At 37.2% G+C, this 26,958-nt stretch overlaps 1 protein-coding gene across 1 annotated transcript in view; it reads right to left on the minus strand.

Moving 5' to 3' along the window:
* LOC134500446 (guanylate cyclase soluble subunit beta-2-like) overlaps positions 1–21,214 on the minus strand; it is a 35,037-nt gene extending 13,823 nt beyond the window's left edge. Inside the window, exons 1-12 of the mRNA XM_063307782.1 lie at positions 20,966–21,214; positions 13,410–13,483; positions 11,320–11,414; positions 9,975–10,135; positions 7,534–7,633; positions 6,553–6,773; positions 5,338–5,440; positions 4,460–4,563; positions 2,833–3,049; positions 1,755–2,075; positions 889–1,037; positions 50–196 (exon numbers count right to left, since the gene is read on the minus strand). Coding sequence (XP_063163852.1) covers positions 50–196; positions 889–1,037; positions 1,755–2,075; positions 2,833–3,049; positions 4,460–4,563; positions 5,338–5,440; positions 6,553–6,773; positions 7,534–7,633; positions 9,975–10,135; positions 11,320–11,414; positions 13,410–13,483; positions 20,966–21,214 — 1,941 coding nt within the window. The remainder of the gene's footprint in view (positions 1–49; positions 197–888; positions 1,038–1,754; positions 2,076–2,832; positions 3,050–4,459; positions 4,564–5,337; positions 5,441–6,552; positions 6,774–7,533; positions 7,634–9,974; positions 10,136–11,319; positions 11,415–13,409; positions 13,484–20,965) is intronic.
* Between the last annotated feature and the right edge of the window lie 5,744 nt (positions 21,215–26,958).

The raw sequence follows: 26,958 nt of genomic DNA on the forward strand, positions 1-26,958 counted from the left end.
AAAAATTATGTGTTTCTGTATTTCTGTTTTCTGTCTGTTTTCTACTCACTTGAATTGGATTTCCAGAAACTGGGTTTTTTATGTCTTTGGCTGCTATGATCATTCCCAGGGCAAAGTTGGCAACCCTTTCAGCATGGGTTGATACAGGCACGGGGACACCACCCACAACCATGTAGGCATCCCCTATGGTTTCCACCTTAAAAAAAGAAAGAAACAGGTAAATCCTTGCATTTCAACAGACCATGTTAATTAAATATATTATTTAGAGCTTGATTGAAGATAGAAGAGCACAGGCCTTCTCTTTCTATAAGTGGATAGCAAAAAGATTGCTGTAGAAGAAGATATCTCACAATTTGTAACTGAGATTTTATGCAGCACAATGAAACTTCCTGGCACTGCAAAAGGAGAAATATCTTTTATTTTTTTGCTTATTTTTTTTTAATATGGATTTTTATCAGCATGCATTTTCACATTTTAAATATTAATTGTCTCAGTGTGCATTAGTGTTTTATTAGAAAATTATGTAAATGTATTAACAAGTGTTTGTAACAAACACGCAGGAAATTGGCCCACCAGCTAGCATAAAGAGAGCAAAGGTAGAACAAGGCAAAAGAAGTATCAGCATCTGGATGTATGCATATTCCAAGATTCTGGACAGGAGTCTGTCCAGTTTGTTTAATGATGTAGACATTTTATGTTTTAATTTATGCTTTACTTCCCAGAGACTGTTGGGAACATGGAAGTAAACAAAACAATCTAGGTAGTCTCTGATGATCTTCTATCAAATCAGAGTAGGGTTATGAAGGAGTTGTTCTTGACAACTCTATTCCTTTCTCCTCATAATATCACTTTCATGATATCAACTTTCATGATACTAACTGCAAATACCTTGTAGACGTCATGTACTGTGGTTAGCCTGTCAAATCGTAGATACATTGCATTTAACATGAGGACTATCTGAATAGGCTCACATTGGGCACAAATGTTGGTAAAAGTCACAACATCACTGAATAATATAGTGCATTCTTTGAATTCTCCTGCAGTTAAAGAGGAAAAAGAGGAGAGGAGAGTTTTAGAAATCTCTTCTACTTTAATAATTAAGCTGATCACAAAACATACCAATTCTGCACAAATTCATTAATATGCTCAGTATTTTAATGAATATTCCAGCTTCTATGCTACCCTCCAAAAGGAATCAGTCAAGAAAACAGGCAAGTGATAAAATCCTTAAATGATTATCAAAGCAGTATGTTATATAAAGACCTATTCTAGCTAGCATTCCAGTGGATCAACATAAAAAATACAAGTTTTAAAAAACAGGCATACAATTCCATAAGAAATGCCTGGATAGATTCTATCAATTGTTGTTTCTTAGAAATGTGCAAAGCAAGGCAGCCCTCCTTTGCTTTTAACTCTCACTATCTCAAGTTCACTTCTTCTGAGCAATAGAAGGTGACATTCTTAGATGGATTTAAACAATGGGATTTAAAAGTGTTTAAATTTCACTGGAAAGTAAAAAAAAATCATGGAGAGAATATACCAGATTTCATTGATAGCAGTATAGCAAGGGAGAAAACGACCTAGCCCAGCTTTACTCAAAGGCCCATACGTTGTCAAAATAAAGAAATCTCTGCACTCGCTTATAAGTACATCATCCCTAAATGTCTACCACTGATTTCAAACACTGGATGTCATAGCAGTTGCTGATCACAGCCCTGGACGTGTCTAAACTTGTCCACATCTCAGGCATTCACCTGCCTCAACTCGTTTCCCCTCTTTGAGCTGATTGGCAACGTGTTTAGGCAGCATGGCATACAGGAGGGTTTCTGTTTTCTTCTTTTCTTCCTCCAGGTGTTTAGACAGGATCCGCAGCTCCTCTTTCTTCCTCTCTAGTTGATTGGAAAGCTCCATCTCTGCCAGCCGCTGTTGGTTGAGCAGGATCAAATCTCTGGTGACGTCATGAGGAGCTATGTCAGAAATGTGCATGTGTCTTTCCTCCAGTTCATGCAATGTACGCAGCAAAGGGGAACAAAGGTACAGCATGCACTGAACAGACTCCATCCAGATCATCTGCCCTGGTTCAAACAAATGAATAATGATGGGCAGGCACTAAAATATTGAACTGTGTTACCATTCTTCCCAATCTGATTCCTTTCTGATTCACCCAGAACAGATAAAATCATAACCCCACTTACTGGGAAGGCAATCAAAGGCCAAGTGTACCACTGCCATATAATGGCCATAATGCTGTTTCCAGTGTCAGCCCCCAAAATGTGGGCATGACACAGGATCACCACTGACCTGTAAGGCACCTTTGTGCAAAAAGCTTTTTGCTGCCAGAACATCAAGCCATGTGGCATTTGTGGTTTCCCAGAACTTCATTCTCCCTTTCCTTCTACAGCGCATGCACAGATGCACAGAGTAGTCACTGAACAGGCTTCTTCCCCCAACCTGGCACTGGGCTACTCCCACTCCCACTGTTTGGCACCCCTGAGTCATGGTGCTTTTGTGCAGTGCACAACTTGCACACCCACTTGCAACAGCCCTGCACAGACATAACATATACATTTGATCTATATTCTTATCTGAAAGGCCAGCCCAGGCTCTGCCTAGGGAAAAACTGCCAGGGAGAAGGGCAGGTTCTCCTTAATATCAGGTTTTTGCATCCACAGACATTATATTTTATGGAGGAGCCTCTTGTCACTTGCAGCCTGAAGCAATTCAGTCCAGAAGCAGATGTGTCACTTTAGAGAGAAATAGTTGTCTCCCATAACAGAGTTGTCTCTTCAGTGTGTCACAGACCTAATAGCTGTTGAGAAAAAAAACAGCTACCTCTTAGCTCTAACATGGGACGCTGCTTCCAGGAGTCTGGCATCATCTCTCTCTTGGTCCGGAAAACAAATTGGCTGTTGATAAATCTCTGAACACTGGAGATGGTAAATTTCACTTCAGGGCGTACGATGGTGAAGTACTGATTGAGACGGATGCCCAGCATTTGAAGGCCAGGCACAATCTTTTGAATACTAACTCCAGCTTGTTTCACTCTAAGCTTTAAAAAGAAAACAAAACAGGATTCTTGCTTATCCTTTTCCTATGTTTATTCTGTTGTCAATACAATTTCATCTTATAAATATTACATGTAGCCTTCTATAATTGTTCCTAATTGGATGTATTGTCCAAAACTGCTGGATTGCATTATTACTGTTACCATCACCATCTTCATCATCATACCCTATAATCAAAGGGCTCATTTCTCCCTTGAGTCTATATAGAAGGGAGCAAACCTAATTAACTGCTCTGTATGCATGTTGCCTAGCAGCAGGCAGAACTAAAAATGCTTGCACAGGGCTTCTTCCATAGGCAACTGCAGGGCAGGCAAGCACGAAGCAAATAATAACATGACAACATCACTATAATGATGCAAAATATGTGCTTGCATCAAACATCATAAAGCAAATACATGACTGGCTCATTCATTTGAGGATGTTTACTTACTTACTTACTTACTTACTTACTTACTTACTTATTTAATTTTTATCCCACCTTTATTATTTTTATAAATAACTCAAGGCGGCGAACATACGTAATACTCCTTCCTCCTCCTATTTTCCCCACAACAACAACCCTGTGAGGTGGGTTGGGCCAAGAAAGAGTGAGTGGCCCAAGGTCACCCAGCTGCTTTCATGCCTAAGGCAGGACTAGAACTCACAGACTCCTGGTTTCTAGTCCAACATCTTAACCACTGGACCATTATACCTTCTTATGCATGCCTAAGGCCCTTCTGTGCTTATATTAAAAAAGAAAAAGCTTAGCATTGCTGTTTTAGGATACAGTGTGCTATGGATAATTAGTGCAGATACTGTGTATTACTCCTAAGCAAATTTGCTCTACTGTACTATCAGAAGCCTCTGTTTGAATCTATTCTCCCTGTTTTTGATCTGCTGTCTGGTTTATTCCTGAGTCAAATAAAGTTTGCCAAGTTTTGAATTCATGGGATTCAGCCTGCTTACTCATCTAGTCTACTAATGAAAATAGCTCTACAGCTGTTTTCTTAATCCTTCCTTCATTCTATAACTGTTTTTATACAATGTATGCCTGCATGTATTTGATAGCACTCCAGTGGATAATTTGACAACACAACTAGAAATAGGATGAAAATACACTATAAGGGATAATTATCCCAGGATAAGTGATCCGGTAAACAAGCTTGTAGTGCTTAGTAATAAACAGTATAAGATCGATGGATGGATGGATGGATAGAAGTACTTTAGATTAAATCTTCAAAAGTGTTTTCAGAGTATGCAGGAGTGTGATACGTTACCACAGCTGCACCTTCTTCCAGGATTGTATGTTTGCTAAATCCCATGCCCAATATCTATTTAGATGGGAGCAAACCCTACTTATTTATGGAAATTGTGGGACTGCACTTCACATCAGCCACTGATGTTAATTTTCTTACCTGTTCATCAAAAACAATATGGAAGGGAAGCCCAATGCAAAATGTCTTTGGGTCAATCCAGAGGGTCCTAGGATAGACAGGGTCAAATCCTCTAAGAAGTCGACCTGCAATATGAAAAAAGTGATATTTTCATTGCCATCTTAATTCATTGACAGAATCAGCAGCAGCCTAATCTTCAAGATGCCTTAGTACTTGTTTATATATAAATATTAATTCATCTATCCACTCCTGTCTTTCAAGAACCTCAGGATTGTCGATGGAGATTTTTTATGTATATGAATATGGTACAGTTCCAACCTCTGTGTTCTCCAGGCGAATACTGAATTGCTTCACCATTTATTCTAATATTAGTTTAGAACTGCAGCATTAAAAGAAAAGCATATCTAATTTGGCTGAAATAGAAGAAAAAGAGCCTGTAAAAATGAACATAAATTCCTTTACATCTTTGCACAGCAGCAGTCATGTCTTTTATTCTAAAAATATATAATGTCTCATCTCTTGCCCTTTTTGGCTTGTACTACCAACAATTCACATTTTTAAGTTAAAGTTGATTGATTATATAATCAGAATCCAGGAACAGCTCAAAATAGGTTGCTGACTTAGATTAAAAAACACGATAATATTCCCCCAATCCATAAATATGACTGGTAGGTAAATTCCACTTTAGCAATTGCAGGAGCGTATAAAGTTCCAGGTGACAGTAGTGAGCTGTATCTTCCTCTTCCCTCTTCTTAATTTTTAAAAATGAATATTGAAACTGCCATTTGCTATGGCATGGCTAAAGGTGAAAAGTTATAGGTGGAGACCATCTACCCTGATCTTATGATTTGCTTACAGTGTGAATAGGTTTCTCTGTAAAATGCTTTTAAAACATTTACCTTTTCCTATTGTCACAATTCCTCTGATTGTTTCCCAGTGGCTCCTTTTGACAGGAATGAGACATGTTTTGTCTCTGATCTTATTCATGGTTCTTTCAAGTTCCTGTGGAATACATCAAAAGCAACCACAAAATTTCTAAACATATTTTTTAAACTAAGAAATAAACCATTTCCTAGCAAAAGAGTAAGGGTAATTATGAAAGACAATTAATATTTAAAATGTTGTGCTTCATATTTGGAAGTACTTGAAATAAGTACAAGCGGTGGCACTGCGGGTTAAACCGCTGAGCTGTCGATCGGAAGGTCGGCGGTTCGAAACCGCGCGGCGGGGTGAGCTCCCGTTGCTCGTCCCAGCTCCTGTTCACCTAGCAGTTCGAAAACATGCAAATGTGAGTAGATTAATTGGTACCGCTTCAGCGGGAAGGTAACGGCGTTCCGTGAGTCATGCTGGCCACATGACCCGGAAGTGTCCTATGGACAAGGCCGGCTCTAAAGGCTTAGAAACGGAGATGAGCACCGCCCCCTAGAGTCGGACACGACTGGACTTTACATCAAGGGAAACCTTTACCTTTACCTAGGCCTCATTATTTTAAAAAAAATGAAGGCACTTTTGGAAATACGTTTCCACGTATACATTCAGATTTATGATCATGTGCATTTGGTCATTCAGTTCTGGGTTATCAGCATCATCACTACAACACACGCAAGTGCTATAGATTAGGTTCATCTTTGGAAAAATCTTAAACTTATTTTTCAGTGTACTATACATGATGTACAACCTAACTTTGAAAATACAGTTATAAAGAGATTTGAATACTGAAACATTTGCAGGGCCTCAAGCTCTTATCAACCTTGGAAAGCTAACGGAAACAGGCCTGGGTTGTACTTGGATGGAAAACCATTAGAAGCAGCACTCATAAAAAATAGGTAAAGCTTTGATCTCACCATTGTGGCTGCCACCCTGAATTTTTGTACAGTATCCTGCAGACACCATTGCTCCTGTACAACTGCCATCTTGATTACAAGTACATTTTTCAGAGACAGCATGTATAAACTGATGTTACAGAGTTTTTAACTCTGAAACTCCATTGATGCTTTTATACATACCTAGATACATGGGCACACACACACACATGCACATGTGTGTAGACACACACACAGAAACACAGACTCACACACATACTGCTATTTCTGCACGAAGAAGCATTATAGTACCTCTTTATTCAGCCTTTTTTCTGCCTGAACTCCAGAACTTGGAAGGTAATGTGGTGAGGAAGGGAACTTGTTTCTTCTTTTGTATGAAAATACAGGTTTTTGTGTTACAAGAAATACAATGTGTTCTTTTTTCCCTGTTCTTTCTTCTTCTTCTGTCTGATCAATGATTTCCATGGAAATTTCAGTATTGAAAAAGTCCAAAGCTGCTGCACCAATGATTCCTGAATCCAAAGAAAAAAATCAAGGTAATATTACACAAGCTTATGTAGTACAAACCTTAGCATATTTACTCAAGCACTCAAGAAGTGTTTGTTCCCTTGCACAGTAAGTCTGCCAACTATTGCAGCCTAAATTGTCAGCCTTAATAAACAGATTTTATTTCAAAGAAATGTAAGTCATATTGGTTCACATCATCATGCAGTTCTAGTGCTCATTAGATTACTTTGGTCCAACCTCTATCCCTCAGACTGGCCTACCTTATAAGGTTGTTGTAAAATTGGAGCTAGACATGGTATACTCCTTGGAGAAAAATTGAAAAAAGTAATATTTTTAAGTGTTCAGTGATTCAGTTATTTGGTTATTGTTATTATTACTGTTGTTATCATCATCATCTGCCTCTCAGACATTTTTCCAGGGCAATAAAATATAGAATAATAATTCCAAGGAAATAAAAAATACAGAATAAAATTGAAAAGACAATAAAATCAAAGCTGCTAAAGCAAATGAGCTTAACTGTAAGGAATGTTTTCTCTAGTGTCATGTTCTTTCCATGCAAACCTCACAAAGGATAGAATTCCTCATGTAGAGCATGAGGATGGCCAGTGTCATGACCTCTATCTTTCGAACACTCTGTCTGTCTGTCTATCTAAAGGAAAACATACAGGGCATTTGGGCATTCAATAGACAGAATCATTGTTTACTGAAAGCTCAGCATGTCAAAGCCCACATTAAACACACACACAAGCACACACACCAACTTACCTGGAACTATGTGGCATAAGCCTCTTCTGTCTGAATAATAATGCAAATACATAGACCCATCTTCATTCTTTTCTACCCTAAAGGAAGGAGCATTCATTTCCTGAAAAACACTCAAAAGGAATAATATTAGATTTGCTACATTCCCAAACTCACTCTTTAATAGTGATCTGAAGTAGCCATAAACAGCCAGTGGGCAATATGAGCGTTTGATTAAGCTGCAGTGCTGAACTGATCTGGCTCCACCTCAGTTTAAATCACAGTATGGTTAATAGTAAATTATTTGTGCACTCTCTAAGAAGCAGAATGGTTCCACACATTAATGTATCTCTCTGGAGTTTTTATTGCAGTGCCCTAGCCATGGCCATGCATGTGTGTTTCCAAGGTATGATGTCCTCATGAACAGTTCCTCCCAAAAGGAAATGATCAGCAACTTCTCTGATGGACCTTCCTCCTTTGAGATTTCCAAGCATCCTCCCATGCAACAATCCCCCATATGCATATTTCAATAACTGATACCACAGTAAAAGAAATATTGCAACTGCTGCCTTCATTCCGAGGCTGTCCTAACAGTCAGAAATCACTCTGAGATGAGGAGTAGATCTCTAGTGTTTATTACTGCTATGTTAAACAGAATCCTAACAAACTGAAGAAGCGTGGGAAAAACCCAGACATATAAACCCCAAAAGCTAAGGCGGGTCTGATCTGTGTCTCTTTGAATGGCTGCTTAATTCCTCAGTACTACGCATGCGTTTTCCACCCTGGATCGAGGCCCTCTCCTGCTCGCCATCAGTACTCATGACATCGGCATCATAAATCTGGTCTTTGACAGCAGTGTGGTGTCAGACTCCACAATCAAATGATTGCTGAATCGTCTGATCGTGTTTATCTGCCATGATGAGTCAATGCGGGTCAAGAACTGGATGGGAGGGGGAACTGCAAGAAGTGTGAATCTTCTCTGCTTGGGCTAGAAGTGGGGGAGTCAAGGTCATACTGCCAGAACACATCTGTGCCTGGTATGGCTGACCGTTGGAATTAGGTGGGAAGAGATAGAAGTGGGAAGTGGGGTGACTGGAAATTTTTAATTAGCTAGTTTATGTGGGAAGCTTTCGATTGCCTCTTTTCTCTTCTCTATACACTAATCTCAATAAATCTGAATTCTGCGTATTCCAACTGTGCATGAATCAGGTCTTTATTGGGACCAGCGGTGTCAGTTCTTACATGTGGGAACATTTGGACATCTTTATACCTGTGCATCTTCTTTATACTAAATCAGATGAATTGTCCATCCAATCAATTAGCACACACTGACTGATAGAGGCTGTCTTTCCCACTGCATACTACGAATCTTTTTTTTTTTTTAATTGAGAGATGCAAGGATGGAAGTGCAAGCAGGGATTCTACCACTAAGCTAAGTCTCCTCTCCATTCTATCCATCAAACAACTTTCCACTTGTCATACAGATTTGCTTTTGAAAGACAAACATCATCATCTAGAAAATCTTTATCTGAATTGGACATTGTGGGAATTTAATCTTTTCTTGTCTGCTGCATTCCTAGGAAAAAGCTGTCCTCTGAAGCTGGCATTTAATGGGGAGTGGGGGAGACTCTCCCACTGATGTCTTCCTAATGCAAATGGAATCTCCAAAAGATGGATTTTTCTCAGGGTTACAACAGGATTGCCTCAGTTCTAATGATAGTAATGTCACAATAATAAAAAATCATTGCCAATTATTTGATAGAAGACAATTTGATTTGGCAAAAAAACATACAAACTTAAATCTTAAAAGAATAGAAACAGATTTTAGCAACCAAATATTTTAAACTAAAGCATCAGAACTCCAAAACATAAGAGAAAACCATTTGGATGATTTATTTCTACATGGAAACCACTTCTAGACTTTTTGCTTGTATCTGAAAAAAATGAAATTTTGATTTTGGGTTTTGATGATTAAGTTGTTATAGCTTATAGAAAAGTTTACTAGGGTTTGATTTAAAGTAAGAGATTAATGTATTATGTGTTTGTGTTTGTGCTGGAGAAGGTCAGAAGTCATTTCTTTTGTATTTCTTTCTAATTATTTCTGCACTTTTTAGTTTGTCTTTTTTTCTTTTAGTCTTTTCTTCAATCTTTTCTATACTTTGCATTTTATCTGTATTTTGAAACTTTAATAAAGTCATATATATATATATATATGACTCACCTCACAGGGTTGTTATTGTGGGGAAAATAGGAGGAGAAGGAAGGAGTATTAGGTATGTTTGCTGCCTTGAGTTATTTATAAAAATAATAAAGGTGGGATAGAAAATAAATAAATAAATAAATAAATTCCAAAACATACATACATACACATCATAATTTTCTCATCATGTTATTGGGAAGATGTGAGAATTCAAAAAGAGGAATTAGATTTATCTGCTACTTTTACAGAAGTCATTTCCACTTGCCTGGTAAGACAGACTGAGATAACTGTGTAATGCATCCAGGTTCTCTATAAATTCATACAGATTTCCTCCCAGAGTTCTCAGCATATGGTCATAACCTGACTGTTTACAGAATTCAAAGAAATATTCTCCGAATTGTTTCAGGACCATATCTGGGGAAACATCTAGGAATATAAACATACATTATCATATTAGATATTTATGTTTCTAGATTAGGAACCCAAGTTAATTCAGAGCTTCAGACATCCGTATCACCACCATTATTACTCCCCAGTTCTTCAGAAGCACACCCATAATTTACTTTTTCTGACCTCAAGACATTGAAAACATGCAGGAAATACTATATGCCAATCAGTGTTCACACTCTAATAAGAAAGTACAGTGAATATTGTTCAATCAGTGTCCTTCCATGAGCAAGCATAATTCCTGGAGTAATAAAAATCACTTTATCCTCATTCCATACAAAAAGAAAATAAAATAATTTGCTAGCATATATATATATGTACACATACACATACACATGCAGATACACACACAGAGAGAGTTTTCAATTCAATATATGTGCATTTGTCCAGTTGTTTGTCAAAACTTCTTAGTATTTGCTATCAGAGGAGGCTTCTTTGCTGCAAAGCCTCCATTCCTTCTGCATTCAAAACCCACTGCAATGTGATATGTTAGCAAATGACAACATTTCAGTAATGTGAAACTGGGTCCCATTCCCAATAGTTGTTAATTTGTAACTATGGTGCATGTGTTACAGTAGGGTAAATGGGAAGATACATTCCAAAAAAAGTACTTCCACACAGGCAGAAGGAAGAGGATACTGAAGTCTATGTGAAAGAATAATGCTTGTCTTGAGTCCAGAAGCCAAGAGGCAGTATGAGGCAAGTGTTCCCATCAATAATAATAAAAAAAGAGATTGCTCCCAATTTCTGCCAAACCATACCAGTTCAAAGGGAAAACTTAGTTTTTCTACAATTTCAAATGAATAAATTTCCCCAAACTGCCAATACAATTGAACATGTTTAGAAGTGATTCTGAATAGTGCAAAGTCTTCATGGAGAAGTGTCTACTTGAAATTTTGACTCTAATTGCTTTAAGAGCACCGCCTGAGAATATTTAACTGAAAATAGCACTCATTAGCATCATCCTACTACCCACTGCCTTCCTTGGGTTCTTCCCAAATGTTAAGTGCAAACTTCAGCCATCATAAGGTTACTTGCCCCTGTGATAAACCACCAGATCTGTTTAATCTAGGAAGAGGAAGAGGAAGGTGGAGGGAGGAGGGAGGAGGGAGGAGGAGGAGGATCATCCGTGGATCTTGGCATTATTTCAAAACAATACATACCCAGCATTTTGCATGCCTTGTCAATTAGTTGCATTGTGATCTCATCTTTATAAACTTCAAAAGTAAAAAAAGTATCCTGTACTCCAGTTTGGACTCTATAATAAAACAGCAAAAGAAATGGTGTTATAATCAAATTTTAAAATTTAGCCTCTTATACATATATACAGTACATGGCCATCCAGGAGTATATCCAAAAAAGAGTAAGCTGAAGAAGGGCAATGAAATGCAAAAAGTATGCAAAAAAGAGTAAGCTGTAGAAGGGGTAATGAAATAAGAAAAACAAAAGTAAAATAGCTGAATCACTAAACACTAAATTTCTTCATTTAATACTATTCTTACAAATCATCCATGCTTTCACTATGTCCATATGCCACTTTCTACCTTGTGTTTTGTTCTTCACAATCTCTGTTCAGTCAATAGATTGATTCATATTCTTAGGTAGTAGTTAGTATCCAGAAAACCATGTCTAGCTTTTGTTGAAAATAAAAACAGTGGAATAGTTGCAAAACTGAAACCAGCCATGATTAGGTTAAATTTCACTGTTTTCAGTGGGACTTAAAAGTAACAAATTCATACTGTATATAAACTGTGAATGATCTGCACCTAAGTCAATATTTAGGGAGTTACGTTTCCAAAATTAGTAACAAAATTGGGGCTCTTACTTTCTGATCATTTTGGGAAGAAACAAACCTGCATCTCCATTCTCTGGCTACTGCAAAAGTTATAAACCCTTAATCAAAGAAAAGCAAAGTGTCACTGATAGTATACCATTAGCATACTATTTAACACACTTATTAATTTTGTATTGCAAGTACTAACTATATCTTATTTATTCTGCAGTGTAACAATATAGGCATGATATTATATTAATATTATTTATGAAACCACCAAGAGAAGAGTGAATGGGCAATTTCATCATAACCTAATTTATTATGACTTATTCATTACATAATGATAGAATATGTTTTCTTCGGTGTCTGCTGATTAATGCACTGTGAAGATGCAGTGTATCTTTGCCTATCTGTGGACCATAGTCTACGTCCTTCATCAAAGGAATGCTTCTTTCTGTAGAAATGTTCTTCAGCAACAAAAGGGTGGAGAGGAGAAAGTAATTTTTTAAAAGCGGGTCATTATCACTGTCTTCCTTCTTTCTGCTTGTAAAGGGATGCGAGGAGAGAGAATACAATAGGCATATCATATCTAGGCTGGAAAAATCCAGACAATCACTAAATAGTTGCAAAGAAATATAGAAAACCACCATAGCCAAAATATGGCAGTGATATTTTTTCAGTAATCAAAGGTGGGGGTGGGGGGCTTCTGAAAGGAGGTGGGATTGAGGAACACGTGCACTATATTCTGAATGGGAGAGGGAGGAGAGGTTCTTCTTGCATAATGGTCAAACAGGAGGGGAAAAGGTACTTAGGGTGACTGAGGTAGTAAGGGGAGAACCACATGGGTGTCAGGCCTACTCCTGCAGTGGTGGGGAAGAAGCAGCCATGTGACCTAAGCCTACCCTCAATTACTGCAAGCAGAGTGAGCGGGTTTGGCATTTGAAGGTTAGCCTTGAGGCCCAGAAAGCTCTACTTAACAAGCAGGCCTTTTGCGAGGCCTTTTGCCTTGCCCCAAATCATGCTGTCCTAGTGAGCCATGCCTCAGTTTGCAAAACTGAACTGCTCTGCCTCAGTGCCTTGAATCAAGGCAACAAAGCAGATGGACTAGATTTAGCTGGACCTTTCAACCGGGTTGAAAAAGAACTTTTTGCGTCTGAACTGAAGCAGGGTGGTTGCTCCAATCCAGTGCTTCAAAGGGTACCACACTTCAGTTCAGCAGTTCCCTTCAGAAGGGTACTTCATTCAAAGCTTCATCAAAGTGCCCCATCAAAGCTTGGCACAGCCATATTAATAATAGATTAATTACTGTACAATCTTTCAAGCTCATTCTATACGTCTATGAGTCTGATAAACCTGTTATTCTTTAAGGTAAGGCCATTGCTTATACTTTGTCAAAGGACATGAAATACCTTACTGTAATGGCTTGAGGCAGTTTTTAACACTTGAACTCTCTGAATAATTTTTCTAGGGATAACTTACCTTAAATTTTCCCATATTTCTTCACCGTATTTTTCAACCACCAGAGACTTTAGGCATGTGTTTATAAATCCATACTGTAGAAACAGAAGTAAGAAACATGGAGAAAGAGATTTAACATGGCACTGTATGATTCTGGATAATTCATGCATTTGTATTATATTTCTTTACTTATTTATAAACCATATACCTTGACCTTTTAATGTGGTTGAATCACCTGGGGAAAGTTACTAACATTCATAAACAAAGCAATTCCAGTGGATTAAAAACACCAAAATAAGCATTAATAATAGCTTTTCCCAATGTGGTTGCTTCCAGAAATATTCTACTACATTTTCCACCATCTTTATCCAAGGTGGCTGTTTCTCCCACACTTATCACTCAGTGGTAAAACTTGTGTGGCAAGAAGTGTTTGAACAATTTTAGCTGATACAACTGCAGGATTATGTTGAAAACTGAATCTATTCTTGATTTGACCCTATTCTTGATTCTGCTTTTCATGTTTATGTACTGAGTTTCTATCTGAGTTTGTTTTTCAATTATTGTGCCTGAAGTACATTGATGCTTGAACTCCTGATCCCTGTACTCCTTTGTTGCTGCTTTTTCTCTGCTTAATGAAAATAACATTAATTCATAGGTGTTCATTCTGTTACTTGCTATTATCAAAGACTACTAGTAGGTGCTGGTACTGTTATACCTTACATGAAAAATAAAATTGTTTAACTTGGATTTAAATGTTCATTGTGAAATAGCTCTTTACTAGAAGGAGAAATGAATTGTTACAGTTGTTACGGTTCTGATGATACTCTCTTGACCTTGTTGTATTGCCTATAACACAATAGGCTAGAATGTTACATCTCTGAAAGCAGGAAATAGTAGTTAGAGTCCCGATAATGTCAACGAGTGATTAATGGGATAATGAAGGAGAGTTGAGAGTGGTACAGCTCTCACAGATTTTTGCTGTGGACTATATGTCACATTTCAGAAGATGCAGCATTTTCTCTGCTACTCATAATGACTCAAAGTTGGAAGGTTGCCTTAAAAGAGCCAGTCCTCAGTGAAGCTGAGCTAAGGGGGTCCAATCTGAAATACCAAAAGAGAAAAGTAGAGATGGATTTCAGCCAATAAAAGTAAAGTAGAGTGAGAATCTTTGAAGCAACCAAGACTTTGAAGAAACACAAGGCCTTTGTTTTTAACCTGCTTGGCAGAGGCACCATCTATTTTCTGGAACATGTCTTGCCCTCTCAGCTGGACTTTAGCTTGCATTTTCCAGATAACAGTAAACTGAAGCCTGTTTGCATTTTTCCAGCCAAGGCTGCAAGCGTGTTGAATAAAGAACTGATTGGCCATCTATTTCTTATATATGCTACTACGTATAATCTTGTATCTTATTATTTCTGTACCTTACTGAATAAGTTATATGCTTATTATGTAATCTTTGCAAAAATTTCTTAAGTAAACATATGCAAAAGATTTTACACTGCACAGCTTTACTACTGCACTGAGAGCTACATGGGGCTACCCTTGAAGACCACCTAGAAGCTTCAACTGGCCCAGAATGTAGCCACACAAGCAATAATGGGCATGCCTCAGTGTTCCCACGTAACACCTCTGCTTTGCTAGCTGCACTGTTTGCCTGTTTGCTTCTGGGTGTGATTCAAGGTGCTGGTTGCTACCTATAAAGCCCTACAGGGCATAGGGCCTGGTGACTTGAGGGACCTCCTGTCTTCCATAGTATCTGCCCAGCTAGTTTGATCTGGCTCTGGGTTCCATCAATTAAACAGTGCCATCTGTCTGCACCCCAGAAGCATGCAGAGTTCTCTGCAACAACACCTGCCTTCTGGAATGAAGTTCCCCCTGAAATCTGAATGGTTCCCACCCTACTTGAAGGGCCTTAAAGACTTGGCTCTTTGCCCAGGCCTTTGGAGAGGATGACTGACTCCCCTTTCTTCCTTTCTTTTCCCCTCTGGGTTTGTTTTCTTTGCCATTGTTTTTCTTTTGTCTTGTGCTGTTTTTGTGGTGTTTTTATTGTTCTTTGTTTTCAAATGTTTTAACAATTGTAAACTGCCCAGAGTCACTGGGAATCAGGCAGCTTATGAAATTATTATTATTATTATTATTATTATTATTATTATTATTATTATTATGTGTTCTTTATCTGTATTTTGCCACATGGCTTCACCAAGGTATTAATGATTAATGTTTGCTGCTATTTGGGTGGAAGTGGACACATGTATAGAGGACTGTATTGGGAGAGGGTGGCTCACCGCCCATAAGTAATTATGAACCAGCTAATCAAGAGCCCTGGACCGTAGAAATCAAAAGTTTAAAATGAAAAATAAGCTAATTAGGCTGAGCTGTGTTCAAGAATTCATTGCAATTATCAAGGAGTGGTTTGATGACTCTTTGATACTATAATAATCTGAAGGAAAAAATTTTGTTTAGAGGCAAATTATATTTATTATTCAAATTTAATTACCATATAAAATTATATACTGTTGATAGTAAGAACACAGTGTTAAGAGGTACTATTAAGGATGTCTGCCAATAAAGGCCTCATGCCCTGCATGAATGTGTTGATTGTAAACTGGGAAATCTCTTCAGTTTAACACTTTGCTGCAGAATTCTTGCCATCTTCTATTCCAGGCTGAGGTATAATAAAGCACTCTATGTGGGGCTGCATTCAATGCCAGATTAGAAACTACATATGAGGCCAGTTCATGTGACGATATCATTCAAACTAGTTATAGTTTTTAAAGCCTACATTGGAACTACATTATCTGAAGGACCAGTTTTCCATAGGTCTGTACTCAGCTAGGCTTGGGTTTGTTTTTTTAATTCATCTGCATATTTTTGCAGATGAATTAATCAATTACAGTAACTGACTTAAGGTAACAATCCAAAAAAAAATACATTTTCTCTCATATACATGTGACTCACTCTCAAGCAGCAGAAGAAAAAATTATTACAGCCAAAGGCCAGTCAGATTTTACATTAAGCAATAATACAAAAATAGTATATCACTTATTAGAGAATACACCAACATAATTAAGCTATACATACATTCACACATATGCATATTTACAATCAAAAACCACTCCAAGACAGATAAGATAAACATTAAATTGTGATCAGCTGTCAAATAGCCAATTCATACAGGTGGCTGGATGTTACCCCATGCCAGATTCTACACGCTATAAAAAAATCTTGTGACATTATATATGATGAAATCATTTTTGTCTGACAGCAGTAAATGTAAAATTGCTCAGATTGACCTGGAAAATGTAACAGGGTGGATGTAATGCATTTGGAATGATAACCTCTATAAAAGGTAAACATCAACAGCATTTTCAATTATTCCTAATTCACAAAGGCATAGGGGATTGCTTTGAACTCTGCCCTGTAGGACAGCAGGAAGCATACAAATCTTATTTTTATAAATGTTCTCTTTGTTCAGGAAATCAAATAGAAGAAAGATAGCTGGCAGATTCTCCCCAGAGGCACTGTCTAGCTTCCTTAGTTTGGGAGCCTAGTTCTTATGGATGGGTTACATCCTCAACATTGGCTTGTTCATAATCCAAGGAAAGAAAATTTTCTGGACAGACCAAAAGTGTGAAACCAAAAGAGGTATGGTCTACTTCTACCTAGACTGAAAGTTATTGAAGAATACCTGTGAGAACAACCTGCTAGGAAGAATTTATTCTTCAACCAGTGGTCCATAATGACTAATCAAGCTCTTGTTTCTACCCTTTGAATTCCAACTTCCAACTGCATTTGGGACACATTTAAGCAGCTATAAAATTGCTCTATTAGTTAGTTTGCATTGGTTCCAATTACCTATAATTGAGATAAGGGCCAAATTGTGCACCATAAAAAATTTGCCAGTGGTTTTGCCTGTAATGGCTGCAGGTACCAACCCACACCCTTTTGTGCAAAAGAATTGCAAAACAGCTGCAGTTCTCCTTTGAGCTCCAAGCAATACACATTTTGTCTGGATTAGCACACTCTCAGAACAGCAGAATGCAAGTCCAAAGTATTTAAAACATTTTACTTGTTCTATTTTGCATTTGGACAATTGCACAGCTTTGGGGAAGAACTTTTCACAAAATACTGCACAACAGTCCTCAAGGCCCTCCTCAGGCCAGTTTGAGTACAGTATGTAACAAAATCACTTTGTCATCGCCATACAAAAAGATTGGAATGCTTTGCTCTCGCAGCCTGAATGGATGGTAATGCACTTATCTAGAGTCTTAGCTAGCTTGTTAATACAGAAATTGAAAGCTAGTCGTTGAAAAAGTGAAACTCTGCGTACAGGTTAGATGCAGGGAGCATACCAGATTGATGTTAGTATTGGGCTTATTAACAAGCATCTGCAATAATTTATCTGTGTTAGTAGCTTTGTTCTTTTCTCAGTTTAACTCTGGAGATTGCATCAAAAACATTTTTGAAGTTTACAAAAGCTGCATATAAGTAAGATTCCAATCCTTTAGGATATTTTAAGCTAGATGTTGAAAACCAAATCCATGATCCACTGTGGATCATCCTGCTTTAAATCTAGCTTGTTCATCATATAAGATGCATTTATTTTCTTTCCTAACATGGTTTCTAGTCTAAAGGCCTAGCATAACATCTGCTTGAGACATTTAAATGAGCTTATTGATCTATAGTTATCTAGCTGATCTCTGTCTCCCTTTTTAAATATGGAAATTACGATGGCCATTCCCCAATCCCTAGGGATCAGTTCTGTTTTGTCTATATTAGTCAAAAAGGATACTAAAATAAGTGCCCACTAGTCCATATTAATACAATTGAAAAGGGATTGGTCAAATAATGACAACACTTGGGCTTATTTTGCTTTAAAATTATCACCTATAACATTAGTAATTCTAGCTTTTGGTCCTGACAATAACCCTGTGAAATAGTTAGGTTGGGAGAAATATGCATAACATTGCTTACCAAATAAATATCAATTTTATTTCAAATTTAAAAATGAGAATATCTAGTTGCAGGCATATGGCATTTGATTTTTAAAAGAATGGGAAATGGATTTTAAATTAGGATCATGTACAGCATCTGTGCTTCCTAGCCTCAAGACCTCATGGTGACAATTATACCATCAATTAAAATGTTTGACTTTGTGTTTCTTAGAGCAAACCAGTATAATTACATTCACACAGCTCCATCACTTATGGGCTCAAGAACACCTTTTAACTGAGCTTTGTTTTTGCAGCTGGTTTTGCAAGCATTTGAATGGTAGAACTGGGCTAGAGTATTGTGCTTTGGAGAGAAAGGAATGCTATATATTCCCATCTAAATGCATACTGGGACAGAGAGAGGAAGAGAAAAAGGCCATTAGGTTCAAAGTCTGAAATTATTTAGCATATAGAACATAAGCAACTAGCAATTGCAGAATAAACTGCAGTTTTAAAGCTTAATAGCACAAAACACTGCATATTTACTCATAAATAAATCCCAATCTGTTTTGTACTGTCATCCTTTCAAAGCTGTAACCCTTTCTGTTTTAACAGACATTTCTAATTCTAGTATTTCTATATCATACAATAATTTGTTTTAAATATTTATGTACATCTCATTGGAGGGATATAACGAAAAAACCCTTAAAAGACATATTTATAGGCCACTGTATTTTAAACATATGTATATTATTTATACATATTCTGCATATATACACATTCTGCAAAAATAGGCATACAGGCTTTGGTGGCAAAACAATGTTTTTGCTCTGTTGATCCAATGGGGATATTTGAAATACTTTTCCTATCTAGCCATAATGTGATTTGTTGGCTGGCAGAGTTGTTTGATTTAGAAACCAAAATCATCTTATAAGAAATTATCATAGAAAATATAAAGGCTTATGCTATTTCTGGCATAATCTGGAGAATATTACTTGATTTCAACTATTTGAATGAATCGGTGTATGTTCATCCAGCTATTTTGATCCCTCAATAATGTAGCTTTTAAACCTGTCCTCTTGCTATTCATTTTTCTTGGTTTGGTAACAGATTACCTGTATATGTATGTGGCTTCTTTACACTATTTTAAAAAAATATATATCAGAAAACACTAGGCTTCAGACACGCAAGATCAACACAACCTTCATCATCCAGATTGTCCACATCTTATATGATTCATATAAAAACTCTCTGGTCACTATATCCCAGAGAACTGGAACAATTTAGATGAGTTAGAGTACAATCCCTATTATCCCAAGAAAGCTTTCTGGCAGGGAACTGAAATTTAACAGGTCTGAGGGACACGAGGTATCCAATTGAATACTTTATTCTGGCATGAACTCCTTCTTTTGTTGCTGTTTTAAAGATCGATAGGTAGGTATGTTCCTTAATATCATAGACGCCCTCTAGAGATAGTTGGAAGTCTTAAACGTTAGCACCAGCCCTTCTCAGACTTTATAACCTTGCCACGTAATGAGAAAGGGAAACTATTATTTCCATCACGTTTCCTTATTTGCGCTTCTCCATCGCCGTCCCCGAGGAGAAGGTAAAATTATTAAATGCCAGGAGGGACGACGCTCAGTCCCATGAATTCTAACCAGCTGCGAGCCCAGATAAGACTGTGTTTAGGAATTCAGCTTTAGTAACCAACGTCCCACAGCATAGCTACGCGGCAATTTTTCGGAGACGCTAACCATTCAGCCCCAAAGCAGGGCTAGCACGCATTTCATTGGGAGCAGCATGCCGAACTAAAGCAAATCCTTGGTATCGCTATTCCACCTACTCGGGATTTGATGGGAGCAACTACGACAGCGAGCACCACCCTTTGAACGGAAGTAACAACTGCCACCTCCAAGAAGAATAAGGAATATTTCTTTGACTTTAACTCGCGTGAGCAGACGCTTCTACTACTCGTAGTACTTATATTTACTCTCTCCTAAATCTAGAAAGGCTGACCCCACGCCTTCTCTTGACATCAGCAGCATTCCTCCGACTTTATTGGAGACTGGGCTGGAGTGGGGTGGGAGGACCAACTCTGCATCTCCCCCTTCGGAATCCACTGGAATGGGGTCACAAACCACTTAAGTGGAGGATTCTCAAAGCAATTGTTCCGAAAGCATTCCCTCTAAAGTTAATAGAGCTGTTCTGGAGTGACAGCTGTGAGGATCTAGTTTTCATCCGTTCTTCTCTCCTTTGCTTTCTCTCCTAGAATGGTAACAATTGAACTGGCATATCTCGGCATAAAGTCCATGGATCCCCACTTCCCCTCGTTCTTAGATCCCCTCCAAATCGAAATATATCCATGGAGGGTAATGGTGGTGGTGGTGGTAGAGCAATCGCTACTTACCATTCTGGCGCATGACTCAAAAGAACGAATTGTGCAACATTGTTTTATTCCCGTAGATTAGGATTCTTGGTCTACAGAGCCAGAACGTCTACCCTTCTGGATATGGTGGATACAGCCTTTCTTTTCCCGAAAGCGTCAGATGACACCTAGTCTCCCCGGTTAACCAGCTTCTCGCGCAGACTGGGAGACTGGAATCAGCAGCTACTCGGGTAGCCAGAAAGCTGGCGCGGCTTGCTTACAATCCCCATGCTCTCCCCCACCCCAATGCGCTCACGCATCCCGCTGCGATCTAATGACTCTGTTCTCGTATCCGCTGCGATGTTGTATCGGCCTGTCTCGAGGAAAAGACTGATCAGAGCAACTGGGTTACGCCAGCGCGGAAAGATCTCCTTCCACCTCCTCCCAACTTTTTCTGATTTAAGCTGCAACGTGCCAATCAATTGACATCGCTGTCCAGGGGTCTGTGGTGCTGAAGTTGAAATCTGCATTATAGGGTGGCTGGGTGTTTTCCAAGGAAAGAGCAGATTTTTTTTTCCCCCGATGGAGGCAGAAAATCCAGATGAACTTCAGCACTCTAGAGTGCCTTTCAATGGAGTGGGAGCAACTGCATGGCTCACTTACCCCTTTCCTCAAACTGAATCTTTTAGGTAAGAACAGACTTTCTAATGAGCAGCCTAAATTGTCTATGAGTCAGCTCAGAGGTTATTGGCTGTGAGACTCCAGTAACCAGACAATAGCTTTTCATGTAGAACTGGACTTAGAAACATAATCATCAGGTGCCATCAAGCCAGCTTGACTCCTGGTGATTGCAGAGATAAATGCTGACCATCTTGTCACGACACCAGCAACAACCTCTATTTTTCTAATGATATTCCAGTATTCTTTGATTCCATTCATCCACCTTATCCACTGTCATCTTCTTCTTCTGCATCTCTTAATCTTGCTATGCATAGTAATTTTTTGGGCCATCTTCCACTCACATCACACAGCCAAATTATACAATTTTCTGCTTGTAATACACCTTAAGGGAGTATTGAACCTTCTTCTTCAATCTTTTTATTACACAAGCCATAAACTGTATCTTTTAAACACAGTGCTGGACTCACAAATCACTCTAAGCCACAATCAAAAAATTAAGAGTAGGCTTCAAGTGATATAAACATTTATTTATTTATTTATTTATTTATTTATTTTCTATCCCACCTTTATTATTTTTTATAAATAAGGCGGCAAACATACCTAATACTCCCTCCTATTTTCCCCACAACAACAACCCTGTGAGGTGAGCTGGGCTGAGAGAGGGGAACTGGCCCAAGGTCACCCAGCCAGCTTTCATGCCTAAGGCGGGACTAGAACTCTCAGTCTCCTGGTTTCTAGCCCAGCGCCTTAACCACTAGACCAAAATCCTTTAGCTTTACTAAATGACCCTATGCTATTATCATCAGCAAGAGCAAAACAGACCAAGGAAAAAAAAGGCTGTAACTTTTCACAAAACTGACAGACCTATTTAGTTTCCTTTGCTTGAATCCCATTCCTACTTAATGAAAGTAATATCGTACAACCTCAGAAATATTTTAACTCAAATTGCAAAACAATCAATTGTAAACCAAAAGGTAAAATGTGATTGTTTTCTCCTTAAGATTGTTGGTGAAAAATCTGGCAGAGAAAATGACTATTTTAAAGTTGGATCAGGAATGTGCAGATCTTAGTTCCTGATGAACACAGAGGCGCTTGCTTCCAATTCAAAGTCCACATATTCAGCATACTTATTTTAAATAAGTCTAAACATCTTGCCTCTAGATCTTTTCTTTAGTTCCAGAATATGGAATTGCCCTCTCTGTCTACCATTTCAATTGCAATCTAAATATAACACATGGATTCTGGAGGAACTGCTTAAGGAGAAGTTCTTCTCTTCTCATATTACCCACAGTCATTGAATAAAGCCAAATGGTAGAAGATTTATATAGTGAATTGGAAAATATAATGATGGCCAGCAAGTTGGATGAAGGGCAGTATGGGCAACGTGATTGGCTTAGCAGTTGCTGGGGAATGTGATTGGCTGATCACTACTAGCATCCTGCCCTTGTTACACTTCCCACAGTTCCATTCCCACATAGGAATAGAATGAAGACTAGATAAACCTTTGGTCTCACTCAGTTTGGCTTTTCTTATATTCCTATGCATATTTATTTCTCTAATCACATTATTAAGGAATCAAGAGACATTAAGCTTTTAAAAATATATGCCTTGAATTCCTGGCACACATGGTTAATATTTTCAATATGTGATATTATATGTAAATATCCTTTACATTTTGTAACATTGTGTAACCACCTTTTGAAATAATCATTTTGGCATGAAAGTTTTCAATAAGTAGCTGCATATTTCAGAGGTTTAGTGCTAGATTATAAAATAATGTCATGCTTTCCATAGAAATAGTTGATTTTCTTTTCAAAAATAGGTAGTGTTCTTTCTATTATTTTTCTCTGTTATTTATCTAGTCTTTCATTCATTCATTAAACTTATACCTTGCCACAGTGTAACAACTCTTGGTGGCTTGCATAGCATGTAATTTAACAAAAATTATAATATCCACAGTAGAGTTAAAATGACAAATAACATCCTAACCCCCTCCCAACTAAAAGAACAACACAAACAACAAGAACAAAACAAAAATGAAAGTAAAATATAGTACAGTGCTTAAACTTAAAAAAAAACAACCAACCTCCAAAACAACTCCATTCCAATGAACAAGGAGAGGCTAGCCTGATCTCTGTTGAGAGGCTTATAATGTCTTATAGCTTCAGTCCCCCTTATCTCTTGGAAGTGTAGGACTATAAGTATTTTGCTCTACAAGGTTCAGTGGGTCAGGCTAATTACAGTTGGAGCAGGCAGTCTTGCAAGTCCTCAACTGCCAAGTCACAAAGGGCCATATAGGTCAACACCAGCTCTTTAAATTGTACCCAGAACCAATCAGTGACCAGTGGAGGACCCTCAGAATTGATGCTATATGTTTCCAGGATCCAGTGAATATATGGGTCACTGCATCCTGGACCAGCCGTAGTTACCAAGTAAGTAATTGTATACTAATTCAAGCTGTTTTTAATTCTACAGAATTTTTTGGTTTATTTTACCAGGACAGAATGAACTTAAAGTAATAATAAATGAAAGATCTACTTTACCCAGAAATCTGTCTTACCTGCTAGTTTTAAGCTAAAGGTATGCTACAGTGTAAAATTTTCATGACTAAATGGTCAAATTATAAGGGTGACCAAGTTTTTCTATATACATCTTGCAGCACTAAGTACAAAACTGAAAGTTAGATTCCCACCAAGAATTCCAAAATTTGACAGGAGTTCAGCCATGCTAAACATGTCTCAATATGAAGCCAAAGAAGAGCTGAGTTCTTATTCCAACCAATGACCAAAGATAAGCCCAAAAGAATGGAAAATTAGATCTATCCTTCTTAAGAGTTTATTTTATTTTATGAGGTGAAAATCTTATAGGATTCCTCTGTCAAAGAAAATTCTTCAGCATCATGTATACTGTATGTGTTTAAAATAATGTGATGGCTTAAAAGAAAGAAAGACCACTCAAAATCAACCATAGATTTAAATTCATGCTTATCACATTTATCTTGTCATAAATATACTTCATACAATTAATAATTACTTCTGAATTTAAGTGTTGAATAAATCATACTAATCCAGAATAGAAAACTTTGGAGAAACATTACATTAAATCAAGATCTGCCTCAAAAGCTTCCAAGAAACCACATCAAAAGCTTTCTCAGATTCCAAAGAAATTATAGTTATGGATTCTAAGTTATTTTCAGTTATAGCAATAAAATCAATTAAAAATCTAATATTCTCTGACACCAGACAGTCTGGCTTTGATGCACCACATTTTGAAGAACAAGTTGTACTCTACAAGCCAACGTTACTGTTAAGATTTTAACATCCTTATGTATCAAGAATAAATCTAAAATAGGAATATACAATAGAATGTTTGATAAGCTTGGGAACAACTGTAATAGATGCCTTCTAAAAAACTAGGACATTATTTCAAAAAGAATCGTATATACATTATACTTTTTGTATCAAACAATTGAAAAAAAAAATCAAATCCAAGAACCTTCCCCAGTTTCATAGATTTAACTGTAGTGACAATTTTTGGAAGCAATAGAGATAAAGTTAGTAGCCTGGTCCTATGATAACAATGGCAATCTACATTTTGTAGGAAATAATCTATATTATACCTTTTGGTGGAAAAATAAACTATGCAATTTAAAATAATCTTTAAAAACTGTTGATTACTAACTCTGGAGTCTGTATATTCCAGACAGAAGTTACAATGTTATATGGTTTTGCTTAGATCATGTATCCCCTTTCCCAGTATTATTGTATGGTAAATGTAATATTCTGTTTTGGAAGCATAAAGCTTGTTAACTTTATATTTAACAGAAACCAAAGACCTATATCACTCATGAGATGGATGGGATACATAAAGAATTAATCATTCTTTAATTTTTTTCTCTGAAGATTTAACTTCAGCTAATTGTTATTTTTTAAAACAAATATATGCAATAATTTCACCTAGAATTGTTGTTTGTTTTGGCAATATCATACACTAATCATAGCAATGTAATCAAGTGCCTGATAATACTAATTCCACCCTGCTTCCTCTGCGTAATAAAATATTTATTATACAATAAAGATACATTGAAGGGCCACTAAAGAATTTTTTTTAATTATATCAGGAAATAATGTTCACAAAGACATTTTCTATTTACAGAAGGATTATATCTGCACTGAAAGGATTAATAAAATACTAGCTATATACTAAGTTGAATTAAAAATGTAATATTGCAAAATGTAACAAATATAAGAATATAATTGGGTAGTGGTATGATCTAAAAAAGGATCCAGAATTTGATTTAGTCACCTCCAAATATTAAATTGTCCACTGGCTTAGTATATAAACATTGAAAATTGTTTTGGGGAATCTGTACTTGGACTGAATACAGTACATTCAGGAAGGTTAGACTTTGAGCACCCGGCCTGACAACAGTATTTCAAAATGACCTTCTGCATCTGATATTTTTTTTCCTTAATGATCAAATTAGAAAATCTAGCTGCAATATGTCTCCCTCCCTGGCCTTCTATCAAAGCTATTTATCCTTAGAAAAAAATACGAATCTCCTCACAGAAAGCAATTTTAGTTTCCATCTTTTAAAACAAAGCTAACAGTTGTCTATGCATATCTAGAGAACTCAATCCCTTAACATTCCATGTTACGAAGGAGAATGTCCTGAAATATAATTACTATTGGAAGCAGTGAAGAAACAGTGAAGAAAAAAGACATATACTACATATGCTAAAGTTATGCTTTTTTCCTTTGGTTATAACATTTAATAATAATAAGTATAATAATAATTTTATTATATTTATATGTTGCCCAACTCCCAGCAACTCTGCACAGTTCTCTATGGACTTGAGATTTTTTGTTATGAACCAATATTTCATCCTTTGTTTTTCATACGGATAAGGTAAAACATTGAAAACTGCTGCAATTTGCCCACTAGAGGGAGAATTTCCAAAATGTACATTTACATGTATCACAGAATAGTAAAATACTGTATTTTTAATAACATAACATTTTAACATTGTAAAAGATGGTAGTAATTATATGTTCATAAGAAAATATTTATTTAATGTACATATTAAACATGAATATAGTAAAGGTTCCACTCTTACATTCCAAAACTAAAGTGAGAAAGTTGATATATATATAATGATGTGCCTAGTTAATGTTATTATTGTTTAAGTTATATACTGCCTTTTCCTCCAGAGCTTAAGGAGGCATATACAGCACTGCCTTATATGTTTTTCACATCAACCCTATAAAGAAGGTTAGACTACAAAATAATAATTGGCCCAAAGGCCCCCAGTAATCCTCCATGGCTGAGAGTGGACTTGAAATTGGGTTTCTCAGGTCCTAGTCTAACAAGTTAACCATGATGTCACACTGACTTGATATCATTAAGCAGGTCAAGGTGGCAGAATTCATTGGCTGTATTCACATCAAACATTTACAACTGAAGCGTGAGATAACTTAAAGCCTCACTGAATGACCCCTTCTTCCAAGATTAACTAGTAAAAGACCCTTATAATCAGCTGCTACCACTCAGGCTGAATCTCCAGGCATGGACTTGCCTGTCCAGCCAGGGAGC

Source organism: Candoia aspera, chromosome 6 (assembly GCF_035149785.1).
Source record: "Candoia aspera isolate rCanAsp1 chromosome 6, rCanAsp1.hap2, whole genome shotgun sequence".
Lineage (NCBI taxonomy): Eukaryota > Metazoa > Chordata > Lepidosauria > Squamata > Boidae > Candoia > Candoia aspera.